We start from the raw sequence: 13480 nt of genomic DNA, 5'->3' as shown, positions 1-13480 counted from the left end.
GGTCGCGGCTCTGCCCGCTGTGCTCGCGTCACCCGGGGGGGCCGTGGCCTCGCAGGGGGCCGCGGCTCTGCCTGGGGTGGCTGCGACCGGCGGGGGGTGTGGCCGCTGCGGGCCCGCTGCCCTCTGTCCCACCCACCCTTCTAAGTAATGCTGTGCTGCCCCCAAAAGCTGGCGGAGAGTTGTCGGGGTCCCCGGCCCACCTACCTTCATCTGGGGGTGCGGGGACTCTGGCGCTCCCTGGCAAGCGGGGGTGAAGAAAAGTGCAGGGCAGGGAGCGGTGCCAGTGGCCGTCCCTGCCCAGAGCAAGGAAACCTTAGAAAAAGGAAAAAAAATGGAGCTGAAACCAGGAGCTGCTGTTGCTCCTAGGCCCAGCCAGGGCAGAGTGCATGATGTCATCTGCACTGAGGCATTTAAAGGGGCAGCAGCGCTCCTGGACAGGAGCTGGAGTAGCTCCCAGCAAGAGAGCTCAGGGCCCCCAGCAGGCAAAGAGAGGAACTACACTGGTTCGGGAAATGTAAATAATGTAAATAATGTAAATAATGTTGCTATGTTCACCAATTGTGCGAGTGAGAGTGAGTACGAAAGTGGAGTGGACATATTTGAGGAGATGTTTGCTGAAGTGAATGGTGATATGAGTGACATGGATGAAGGAGTGAGTGCTACTGTGAATGTGGGTGAGTGTGCTGGAGTGAATGCTGGGGTGAATGCAAATAATAAAAGAGTGAATGGGAGAGTGAGTGGGAGGACGAATGAGGGTGCTGGCACAAGTGGTGGTAGTGGTGGGAGGGCTGGCCCGTCTGCCCCCCTGGCCGCAAGACCCCAACATAGTTATGCGGGGGCCGCGGCTGGGGGTCGGGGTGGTCCTCGGGGTGGTCCTGGGGGGGTCTCCTCGCCTCCGGGCTCCAGGGACGGCGCTTTGCACCACCGTTTCCTGGAGGCCCTCAAAAAAGGAGAAAGGTCGATAGTGGTAGAGGGGAGGACAGTGGACTTGTCTTTCTGGATAGAGAGACACGGCCTTGCTGCCTTCCAAAACCAAGGGGAGGGAGGGACTGTTTGGTCTCTCCCCACAGCCGGGCAGGGGCCGCAAAGGAGGAATGTGGTCCGTCTTAGGTGGGGGGGCAGTGAAGCTGTTCCACCTAGGAGCAAGGTGGTGGAGCTCCTCCTTAAGATGGGCTTCGGGGCGAATGACATCTTTGCCCTGATACATCCTTCGGCGTCCCGCTTCTTCGACGTCAGCTTTGTGCGGCCAGAGGGGCTTGAGCTCTTCTGGTCTAACTATGAGCTGGTGCGGGAAGAGCCCGGATGGCGAGACTTCGTTGCGCAAGCGGTGTCTCGCCAAAATTCCGTCAAGCGAGTGACCGTGGTCACTTGTAACGAGTCACTTGCCGGCGTGGACATTATGACGTGGCTTTCCCGTTACGGGGAAGTCACCGAGGTCCCCAAAAAGAACAGGGACGAATTCGGCATCTGGTCGGGGGGCTGGACCTTCATGGTTAAACTGAAGGTTTCCGGCGGCACGGTCACCCACATCCCTTCCTCGGCGTTCCTGGGAAGGGACAGGATCCTGGTCTTCTACCAGGGGCAACCGAAGGTCTGCCACAAGTGCGGCGACCCCACTCACTTCAGCGCTAGCTGCAAGGTACAGAAATGTGCCTTGTGTGGTGGGGTAGGTCATCTGGCCGCCTCGTGTAAGGACATTCGGTGTCACTTGTGTGGTGACCTAGGTCACCCTCTCAGCCGCTGCCCTCGCTCCTTTTCTAATGCCGCTGCAGGCCCGGCGGGAGGAGTCCGTGAGGGAGAAACCTCTGGCGGCGCTCCTGCAGCTGTGGCAGGTGGTGGCGGAGGGGAAGGGGCTGAGGGACCGGTGAGGAAGGGCAATGCCAAGGTGAGGGGCCCCGCGTATGTGCGGAGGCAAGAAAAACGCCATGGGGGTGGGGGGCAGGTGAAGTCTCGGGCAACCGGGTCGATGCCTGCTCCTCCCTCCAGGCCCGTGGCAAAAGCCTCTGAGGTCCTGAGGGAGAGTGTGGTGAGAGAAGAGATCAGGAGGATGGAGAGGGAGGATAAAGCGGCTGACTCGGACGGGTCCTCACAGTATGAAAGTGTTGATGAGGAGGTCCAGGAGCAGCCTACAGCAGCGGGTGGCAAAAGTAAACGTGCCAATCGTAACAAATCGGGGGGGAAGAAGGCTGGCAAGCCTTCAAAATCTCCCCCGCCCCCGACCACCAGGGTGCGCACGGAAGGGCCCGCTGACCCCCCTCTGATTGATCTCTCCAACCGGTTCAGCGTCCTCGGAGGCTCGGATGATGGGCCGCAAGACGAGGATGCTGGGCCGGGGGTACCACCGGAGGGTCCTTCGGGGGATGGTGGGGTCCGTCCCTCAGGGGGCAGTGTTCCTCCTGGGGGGGGACAGACCTGGAACCCGGGGGCGAGGACACCGGGGGGGGTGGGATGGACACAACGGGAGCTTCCCTGAAAAGGAAGGTGTCCGACCCCTCCCCAGGTGGAGGTGATAGCAGTGGTAAGAAGTTGGCCATCCAACTTGATCACCCATGATGGCGGAACTCGCCCCGTTGACGCTGGCATCTATTAATGTTGCCAGCATAAAGTCAGATGTGGCTCGTTTCACGGCCTTTGATTTTTTCTCCCGGATTGAGGCAGAAATTTTATTCTTGCAAGAGACCAGACTAACAGACATGGGGGCCATCTATAAAGCACGGAGGGAGTGGAGGTGCGGGCCCTCATACTGGTCTCTTGCGGCCGAGCCGTATAGCGGGGTGGCAGTCCTTTTTAAGACTGCAGCTGTTGAATGCCGACGGGTTACTGAGTTGGAAATGGGGAGGTGCCTGATCCTAGATGTCTTCATGAGGGGACAAGAGCTCCGGCTCATCAACATCTACGGCCCGCAGTCCAAGTGGGACCGCAAATGTCTCTTCCTGAGGATCAAGCCCTTTCTTTTTACGAGCCGGCAGGTGGTCTTCGGTGGGGACTTCAACACCATTACGAGGTCCCGTGACCGGGGGGGTCCCGGAGATCGCCTGGCTTATGATAGCGTCGCGTTGAATAGCATAGCCAGCGAAGCTCGCCTGGTGGATGTCCACATCCGGCACACCCCAGGTCACGGAGGTTTCACCTACCATAGGGGTAGCTGTAGGTCTAGAATAGACAGGTTTTTTTTGAAGGAGGACGCCATCTTTTCTGCTGTGTCCGCCGTTGAGGTGGAGTTCTCCGATCACTGTCTAATTTTCTTTTCTCTGAATGGTGCAGAGACTCATCGGATGGGAAGAGGGCTGTGGAAGCTCAATTCGTCCCTGCTGGAAGAAGCGGAGGTGAGACAATCCTTCGAGGACTTTCTTCAGAGCCAGGTACCGCTGTTGGATCTCTGTAGTAGTAAGTCAGAGTGGTGGGAGATCTTCAAAAAGCGGGTGGCGGGGTTCTTCCGTCAGCTCTCGAGCCTCAGGAGTCTGAACAGGCACCGCTTGTACCAGGCCCTGGGGAGGAAACTCGAGCAGCTTGTCTCGACTGGAGGTGACCGTGAGGAAATCTCCAGAGTGAAATCTTTGCTCAGGAGGTGTCAGTATGATAGACACACATCTTTAGTTTTTGAGAGGGACTTCGGGAAGTACCGCTCACCCGACCCTTACCGAAACTGTAAGATGTCAGTGAATTGTAAGATGGTGACAGGACTGATCGACAGTACGGGGTCCCTGAACAGATCCAAATCAGGGATCCTGGAGGTGGTCAGATCCTTCTACTCACACCTCTTGGAAAAGAAGGATCTGGATCGGGACAGGATGTCGGCTTTCCTGGCTGAAACCGTCCCTGAGCCAGGGGGTGATCCTTCTCTTGGTGTTTTGGCAGAGGAAATCAGGGAAGAGGAAGTGAGACTGGCCATTGATGGGCTTCGGCCCAAGAAATCGCCAGGTCCGGATGGCTTAACATCCGAGTTCTATAAGACTTTTAGGGACTCCTTGGTCCCCCTCTTGACAGGGGTATTTAATGAGTGTCTCTCCTCGGGCACTCTTCCCGACTCAATGAGGAAGTCAGCCCTCATTATTCTGTCAAAGGGTAAGGATCCGTCCCGTATCGAGAATTGGCGTCCCATAGCGCTTCTCGATACGGACCGGAAGGTTCTGGCCAAGGTGCTGTTTAATCGGCTGGTGAAGTTTGCACCCCGGCTCCTTTCAGGGGCCCAGCATTGCTCTGTTCCGGGCCGCAGTACTTTTAGTGCTGTGCTCGGTGTCCGAGAGGCAGTGGAGCAGGGTAGGGCAGGTCACTGGAGGGGGTACTTGCTGTCATTAGATCAAGCGAAAGCCTTTGACCGGGTCAACCACGAGTACCTCTGGTCCGTCCTTTTGAGGTATGGTCTGCCTGGGAGGTTTGTAAAATGGTTAGAGATCTTGTACCAAGGGGCTGAGACTTTTCCGCTGGTGAACGGTTGGTCAGGTCGCCCTTTTGAGGTGGGTTCTGGGGTCCGTCAGGGCTGTCCGCTGAGCCCACTTTTATACGTGTTCGCGATCGATCCCTTCCTAAGGAGGGTAGATCGTGGACCGTTGGCGGGAGTCGGGATGGACCGGGCGGGCTCTGGGTCCTCTCTGAGGGTGGTGGCGTATGCCGATGATGTTTCCCTTTTCGTGTCCTCGAGAAGGGAGGCGGATTGGGTCATGTCGGAGGTAGTGCGCTACTCGGAGGCATCCGGGTCCATGATCAACCGGGATAAGTGTGAAAGTCTCTGGCTGGGAGGGGGAGATCCCAGGTTTGATCTCCCGGACACCCTTCCAGGGCCCCAGGCCACCGCCAAAATTCTAGGCATCGAATTTGGCCCCGGGGATTACCCCCAGCAAAATTGGGAGGGCAGACTTAAGATCGCCGCCCAAAAGGTGGACCAATGGAAGGGTTGGTCTTTAACCCTGAAGGAAAGGGTTGCCCTGGCTAAAGGCTTTCTGCTACCTTTATTAATATACCTGGGCAGTGTGTGCATCTTGCCGGAACCTCTCTGGACACGGGTCTATAGCCTGTTCTTTCAATTGTTATGGGGGAATAGGCTTAACCTAATCAAGAGGGAGGTTACATACCGTACGAGGAGACTAGGTGGGTTGGGTATGGTCAACCCGGTGGTGTTTCTAGTAAACACCTTTCTTAAGACTAACATCTCCAACCTCTGGCTAGAGAGGGCTCCTCCGTGGGTAGTCTCCTGCAAGGGTTGGCTTTGGCCTTTCTTCCAGGAATGGGAGACAGGAGGGCAGGTGAAGGACCTACGCACACCTCATGGGCATCTCCCAGCTTACGCTACCCCGGTTCTGAAGGTGATCCGCCGGTGGGGTCTGGGAATGTGGGAAATCAGGACCATGTCGAGGCAATGCCTTGACAGGAGGGTCCTGTTGACCCATTTCCAGAAGCCCCTGGCCCTTAAGGATTGCCCAGGCCGGGATCTGGAGGTCGGGCTGGGGCTTTTAAATTCTAAGCGGATCCCCATGAAGTTTTGGGACTTGACCTGGCGTTGCTTCCACGGGAGGCTGTATGTAAAGGATAACCTGAAGTGCAGGAAATCCGATGATCGGGGTTGTCCCCGTGAGGAGTGTGGCGACGTGCTGGAAAGCATGGAGCACTTCCTGCTTCAGTGTCCCTTTAATGCAGAGGTGTACAACAGGGTGGGTGCTTCCATACGTTGGCCGCGGCTGGCGTCCCTCTCCTACGCTGAGTGGGTTTATGGAGCGTTCAGATCCCTGGGTGGCCGGGACCCGTGCACTTTATTTCTAGTCAGTGTAGTGGTTAGGTTCTACACTTGGAATGCACGGTGCCTAGTTTCGACGCGGAAAAAAACCCTCCCAAGGGATGAGGTGGTAGGAAACATCTTGGGTGACCTGGTGAAGGTCCGTTCTTTGGAGTTCGAAAGGTTGGGTGTGAGGAAGGCCTCTTGGCTTTGGAGAGGCCTCTCCTTTTAAAAACGCACTCAAGGGAGAGCTAGCTCCGTGTGAATGAGGGTAGGGATAGCATAAGTTTCACTGGGTGTGCTAGGGACAGAAGTAGGGGCAGATAGGGACAGGGAGGGACAGGCACTGAGGGACAGATAGAAAGTTAGTTATGTTAAGTTAGGTGGAGTAGGGACAGGAAGGGACAGATAGGGATAGTTTCTTTAGGGACAGAAGCAGGGACAGTCTTAGTTGTTGAGGGACAGGGTGAATGAGTTAGTGAGGGACGGGGCCTCGAGAACTCCTTTTCCTGGTGGTGGGCTAAAGCATGCCACTCTAGACTTTTGTTTTGGAAACATAGAGCATTAATGGATATTGGGCTTGCAGGCACTGATCTTGGGTCTGCAAAGGAAAGTGTGTGGTGGCAAGCCAAAACAAATATGGTAATAATGTTATGTGGTGTATATGTAGATATATATTGTATATTTGTATTTTTGTGTATTATACATACTTTCTTTTGTTTTAGTTAGGAGTGCATGGGAGGGTGTAGTGAGGTTGGGAGGGGGGTGAATGGGGGGTGAGAATGGGAAAAGAGGACCTTTATCCGAAGGGAAAGTGGATGGACAAATCGTGGAAAGGAAAAGAAGAATGGACCACGTGGTAAATAGCATAGGTTTTGGGTGGAGCCGGGTGAGGGTTTTCCTCTTGGAGCATAAACTGTTTTTGCCAAGAGATAGATGTGATAGGCCATGAACATTGATGGACCTTGTGTGTTTCGTGTAATGGGCCATGGACTTTTGGACCTTGGGTGTGGTGGGGGGATGATAAATAAAAAAAAAAAAAAAAAGTATATAAAAAAAGGAAAAAAAATTATTAAAATTTAAAAAAAAAAAAAAAAAAAAAATTTCCGTAGAGGTGTTAGGCTGGTGCTGGGGTTTTGCCAGTATAAGTGGCTATGGGTTTTTTTTTTAAGGCAGAAGGGCCGGAATATGTTTTTTTTTTTTTTTTTTTCTTTATTACTTGTATATAGGTATGGGTGCAAAGCGCGAATGGAGTGTGAAAGGGTGTGCGTAGGGGATGAATGTGTTACATAGGGGTTTCTTTATTTCAAGTTGTATAGGGGTGGAGGGATCCTGCTGGGGCCCTCTAGGCTGGAAAGCCTGGGGGATCAGGTAAAATTGCGAGGTTTGCACAAATATTTATGTCGGGAGCATTGTTTGTCTGCTATGTATTGTGTTTTGTATTATGTAGTCTGTTATGTATTGTGTTTTTTATACTTTTATAATAAAAAAGAGCTACAGGATGTAACTCAGGATCAGTAATGTAATGTATGTATACAGTGTCTGCACCAGCAGAATAGTGAGTGCAGCTCTGGAGTATAATACAGGATGTAACTCAGGATCAGTAATGTAATGTATGTACACAGTGTCTGCACCAGCAGAATAGTGAGTGCAGCTCTGGAGTATAATACAGGAGGTAACTCAGGATCAGTAATGTAATGTATGTACACAGTGACTGCACCAGCAGAATAGTGAGTGCAGCTCTGGGGTATAATACAGGATGTAACTCAGGATCAGTAATGTAATGTATGAACACAGTGACTGCACCAGCAGAATAGTGAGTGCAGCAATGGAGTATAATACAGGAGGTAACTCAGGATCAGTAATGTAATGTATGTACACAGTGACTGCACCAGCAGAATAGTGAGTGCAGCTCTGGGGTATAATACATGAGGTAACTCAGGATCAGTAATGTAATGTATGTACACAGTGACTGCACCAGCAGAATAGTGAGTGCAGCTCTGGAGTATAATACAGGATGTAACTCAGGATCAGTAATGTAATGTATGTACACAGTGACTGCACCAGCAGAATAGTGAGTGCAGCGCTGGAGTATAATACAGGATGTAACTCAGGATCAGTAATGTAATGTATGTACACAGTGACTGCACCAGCAGAATAGTGAGTGCAGCTCTGGGGTATAATACAGAAGGTAACTCAGGATCAGTAATGTAATGTATGTACACAGTGACTGCACCAGCTGAATAGTGAGTGCAGCTCTGGGGTATAGTACAGTAGGTAACTCAGGATCAGTAATGTAATGTATGTACACAGTGATTGCACCAGCTGAATAGTGAGTGCAGCTCTGGGGTATAGTACAGGAGGTAACTCAGGATCAGTAATGTAATGTATGTACACAGTGACTGCACCAGCAGAATAGTGAGTGCAGCTCTGGGGTATAATACAGGATGTAACTCAGGATCAGTAATGTAATGTATGTACACAGTGACTGCACCAGCAGAATAGCGAGTGCAGCTCTGGGATATAATACAGGATGTAACTCAGGATCAGTAATGTAATGTATGTACACAGTGACTGCACCAGCAGAATAGCGAGTGCAGCTCTGGGATATAATACAGGATGTAACTCAGGATCAGTAATGTAATGTATGTACACAGTGACTGCACCAGCAGAATAGCGAGTGCAGCTCTGGGATATAATACAGGATGTAACTCAGGATCAGTAATGTAATGTATGTACACAGTGACTGCACCAGCAGAATAGTGAGTGCAGCTCTGGAGTATAATACAGGCTGTAACTCAGGATCAGTAATGTAATGTATGTACACAGTGACTGCACCAGCAGAATAGCGAGTGCAGCTCTGGAGTAAAATGACACAGATTTCACACTATGCTGATAACAGCAGAACATTTATTGGTTGGATAATTATAAAATAAAGATCTGTAAAATCATCTCTTTTGTTATAAGCTCCTAAATAAATATTAATACAAAATCATAATTCACAATCCTGTATCAAAGTCCATAATGTAATAAATCAGACATTCACTAATGGTTCAGATAACGTTATATCCACATGTATTACTGTGCTGTGGAATAGTCTATGCAAACCCAGGACGGCTGCACAAGAGAACAGTAGATGATGTCACTGAACCCCGATAATCATATTGCCAGCACATATTGCTGCCTCACCTTTCAACCTCTGTGATCGCCACCAATCTGGAGAATGAAGGGACCGCAGCGCTCTTTCCCCTGAACTTTTACCCCAGGCAGCAGGTGCTGTGAAGAGGCTCCTATGCAGAGGAAACACTGGGAAGGAGGCCGAGCGCTGCAGATCCGTCCATTCTCAGGTCCTGGAAATCAGATCCCTAACGATCCTAGCAATATGTCATCTCTCACTACCTCTTTAATTGCAGTCACACCTTATTTTCAGGTTATATTATCCGAGTCCTGTGCGTCAGGAATACTGATCACTTCAGTGCACATAAAACAGAAAAACCTAATTGAGTTTTTACTAAGATTTAGCTCATTTCAATAGTGCATATACAATGTCTAATAACATCTAAACCTTGATGTGTACCATATATATGTGTTATGTACTACCTATAAATAGGAAATATAATGTACTGCAGTGCTCATTATTGTCCACTAGATGTCAGTATGTAAGGTTATAGCCTAAAATACAACCGTCTCACTTTACAGCCTGCAGCGAAACAGAGTTAGATTTTAAAACAGTGTGGAGTATAATTATTGCAGCGTTCATTATTGTCCACTAGATGTCAGATTAGGCTGTAAACTAAAGAGAACCGCCTCGCTTTACAGCCTGCAGTGAAACGGAATGATATCACTAGAAGGGAGTGTGGACATATGGAACCACAGCCGTGTCCACTAGATGTCAGTATATCAGGCGGTAACATAATAATACTGTACTCGCGTACATACATACGGCTCGTCGATAGGTTTGGCTCCGGCTTGCAGTAATTACTGCTCTTATTTGTAGGGTTTTGTTTGTGCTGAAAACGGTTCAATACAAATCAATGGTGACGGCGGCACATACAGTAAATAACAGCATAGAAGCCATTATAACACAACACAGGATGAAAACATTACAAAGTCTCTCTGGGAAATCTAAAGGCTATCAGTATCCTATGTGTGTGGGGGGGGCGACCTGCTGATTAAAGGGCTGCAGCCCCTACATTCATTACCAGCCGCAGCTGGTGGCCTTCCGTGGTACTGCAACCCGGGACGCCATAGTCCCGTTCCAGTTACAGGGACTGATCTGCTGTAAAAAAAACAAAAAACGGCATAAGCCTTGGATACTCCATCCAGCATGGTCCAATCCAGTCCTCCATGGCAGCCAGTCTCTCCTTCACGTCCGGCATCCTGTGCGCCTCCTAGACCCCAAGATGTCGCATGAGGCCCACTGACTAAGCTTCACGTGACGTCATGAGTCCTAGGAAGCGCCAGAAGCACCCAGGGTTCCAGAAAAAGTGAAGACCAGCTGCCATGGATGACCGGATTGTACCACGGACCAGGACAGCGCAAATCAAATTGCCATCATTAGCTACTAGTGATGAGCGAATGTGCCGGGATGAGGTGTTATCTGAGCATGCTCAGGTGCTAACCGAGTGACTTTAGCGAGCTTTAATATGTTTGAGCCCCCGCGGCTGCATGTCTCGTGGCTGTTTGACAGTCGCAACACATACAGGGATTGTCTAACAAAGAGGATGTCGAACAGCCGCGGGGACTTGAACATATTTTTCAAACACGGCGAAGTCACTCGGTTAGCACCCGAGCATGCTCAGATAACACCAAATCCGAACACGTTCGCTCATCATTATTGGCTACAGTTGGAATTCCCCTTTCACACTCATAACAATTAAAATCATACAAGTCATATAAACGTCTCTCCTCCCAAAACCCTTTTTTGATGATGTCAGTTGGAAGGCTATTGTTCTGAGGTATCATCCACTTATATACCAACCAGCCTCAGAGCCATTCGCTGCAACGGAGAGGAGCTGAAGTACCATACACAGCCACAATTCAGTAGGTGGCGCTGTGTCTTTAGCTGAAGTGAACAGGCTGCATATTTTTTTAAAAGGAGCTGTGTGAATTCAGCCCAAAAGGGTTTCTTCAATGATGTAAAACAGAAGACCTGAAATTGGGATTAATTGGGGTCCAATCCCCAGAGATGACACATTCATGACTAATCCTAAGGAAACGCTTCGATCTTAACATTCGGCCATCTCGACTAATCCTAAAAGTCAGAGAGTCAATATACATGACATTTTTCAGCTCTGGGTCTAAATAAAAGTTGGTGCTCTATGTGCATGGAAGTGTATGCTCCGACGATTAAAAGGTGAAAATTACTTCTCGAGGGCTCTCCCCACCTGCAAAGTTGAATCCATTTCCCGACCTCGTCACCATTCACTCCCTTAAGGGAGGCTTTTCATAAAGCTCGCACTTAGCTGGGCCTGCAGGGCCATCTGGTCGAATGTCCTGCTCTTGGTCTGCTCTCGGATTTTATCTCGCATGTGGAAGGAGGCCCTGGCGATCTTCTTCCCCTCCTGGATGGTGGCTTCCTTTTCCTTGATGAGCTTGTCACTTTTCCGGTCTTTGATCCTGATCAGATGGGCGATTTGTTTCCGCTGGTTTTCTTCGCCTTCTTCCACTTTTTGTTTTAGGATCTGGTGGGCTTTCTCCTTGACGATGTTCAGTTCACGCATCCTCTCAGATTTACTCTGTAGACTTTTTCCCAAGGAGTCTTTCGCCTGTCGAGTCTTTTGGTTGCTTACGTGGAGCAGCATCTTTTTGTGATTTATTTGCTCTTTTTCCTGCCGTTCTGCCCGCAGTTTAGCCATGGCGATCATCGCTTCTTCTCTAGACGCTTTATTTTGGATTTCCTTAATACGTTCCTCCTGGATCTGCTCGTATATATCTTGGAACCTACGCTCCTTCTGCCGCATGGACATCCTCTTAGACAGTTCCTCGGCTTTCACCTGGTTGTCCGCCACCTCCTTCAGCCGAGAATGTCGTAATTTCTCATATTCATTCTTGATTTGGATGTTTTTCTTGTCCTGAAGGTCTTTGATCATCTTAGCCTTGAAGGCTTGCAGCATCCGTTCCTCAAGTAGACGCCCGCCAGTTTCTCTGATGTCTTGCTGTCGCCTCTTCGACTGTAGATCTTCTTGCACTTTCTTCATGCCATCTTTGAGAAGAATCTTCTCTTCAGGAGTCAACATCTTCCAATCCTTGTTATTCTGAGCAGTCAGATAACGGACGGCATCAAGTTGCCAATCGAGCTTAGAGCTTCTTGGGCTTCGTCTATGGTTCTGTGGTCGGTCTGTCCAGTCGCGCTTGATCAAAGCATCTCGGATCACTTTCTCTTTGCTCCGTAGGTCGTCCCAGGCTTGCTGGGCTTGTAGCTTCCTCTGCTTTGACATCTCCTCCTCTTGGTGTCTGAGTAACATCAGGGCGGCGATCTTCTTATCTCTATAGGGCACGGATACCTTGACTTCTTTTTCCACCTTACGGGTAAGATGGCGGATTTGCTCTTCCTGGTAATCCAGGTTTCCATGGCTTAGGCTTCTTCGCATATCTCCTTCACCTCTGTGGCCCGTGGTTGCGGGGTTTGGGGAGGTAGCAAAGTTATAGGAGTCCCAACGGTTTGGAGAAGTAACAAGGTTGTAGGAGTCCCAGCGGCTCGGAGAGGAAGGCAGGGTGTAGGGGTCCCGGCAGCTTGTGGTTCTTGTGACCTCCAAGTAGTCCCAGTGATCTGGGGAAGCTGTGGTGTCTCGGTGGTTCCAGGGATTTTGGGCTCTGATGTCTCGGTGATGCCACAGCTTATGGGTTGCGGGGTCTCTGTTCTGGGTTCTGGTGTCTCGGTAGTTCTGGCTTGAGTGGTCTTGGTGGTCCTGGATTGTTGGATCTTGCTGGTTCCAGGGGTTCTGGGCTGTGGAGTCTTGGTGGTCTCGGGGATTCTGGATTTTGGGGACCTGGTGGTTCTGGATTGTGGGATTCTGTCCTACGGGGTCTCTATGTTTCTGTGCATTCGAGGTTGTGGGGTCTCTGTGATTCCGGGTTGCGGGGTCTCGGGGGTCCTGACAGGCAGTGGAGGGCTGAACGTGCTCCTGGCTAAAGGCACTTTCCATCAGACTCTTCCTCAGCTCCTGGCACTGCCTCATCTTCCTCAGCCTCTCCTTCTGATGGGCCTCATACATCTCTCTGACCTCATGACTGGAGGCCCCGGGATTTTCCTCCCTCACCTCTCCATAGGACTTGTACAGCAAATCCACAGGCCGCACTCCAAGCCGAGCACAGGCCTCCAGTGAGTGGGGGCTGGTGAGTACATACCGGCTGTCACCACCGTCCTCGAAATTAGTCAGGTCTAGATGCAGAGAGGGAGACCGTCTGCCGCCCTCCATCACCGCTCAATCCCCTGTTACTACGACGCCTCAAACGGTTGCCCAGGGTGATAAGGTGACCGCAAGAAGCTTTACTGACGTATGCAGGATACACGTTTCTAAAGCACAGCGCGCCCTCTAGTGGAAGTTGCTAAGAGCGTCGCTGCGGGTCGAGCCTTACTGCGCTTGCGCACAAGTAGATTTTCGAACGCTAGAGGGAGAACTTACGTAAGAATACATGTACTGGTTGTCTTCGACTTTGGGTGACACAGTCACCGCCATTTTGCGTGCCTCTTTAGGGATTAACGTAGCCAAAGTAATCTTCATTGTATTGTTTAACATTAATTATATCAAAATGGTCATTTTTTTT

General features: G+C 50.6%; 1 protein-coding gene across 2 annotated transcripts in view; it reads right to left on the bottom strand.

Moving 5' to 3' along the window:
• The window catches only part of LOC141060133 (calpain-8-like), a 138143-nt gene extending 124933 nt beyond the window's left edge, over positions 1-13210 (bottom strand). The window contains exon 1 of one of the 2 annotated variants that reach the window (XR_012222667.1): positions 11098-13210. Coding sequence is in view for 1 of the 2 variants with exons in the window: in XM_073556414.1 (XP_073412515.1) it covers positions 11098-11115 (18 nt within the window). In the remaining variant the exon portion in view is untranslated. The remainder of the gene's footprint in view (positions 1-11097) is intronic. The other variant, XM_073556414.1, reaches the window with a different exon arrangement.
• Between the last annotated feature and the right edge of the window lie 270 nt (positions 13211-13480).

This window comes from Dendrobates tinctorius, unplaced genomic scaffold, assembly GCF_039654945.1.
Source record: "Dendrobates tinctorius isolate UK_male_01 unplaced genomic scaffold, ASM3965494v1 ptg000232l, whole genome shotgun sequence".
Classification (NCBI taxonomy): domain Eukaryota; kingdom Metazoa; phylum Chordata; class Amphibia; order Anura; family Dendrobatidae; genus Dendrobates; species Dendrobates tinctorius.
This window is presented reverse-complemented; position numbering and strand designations above follow the sequence as displayed.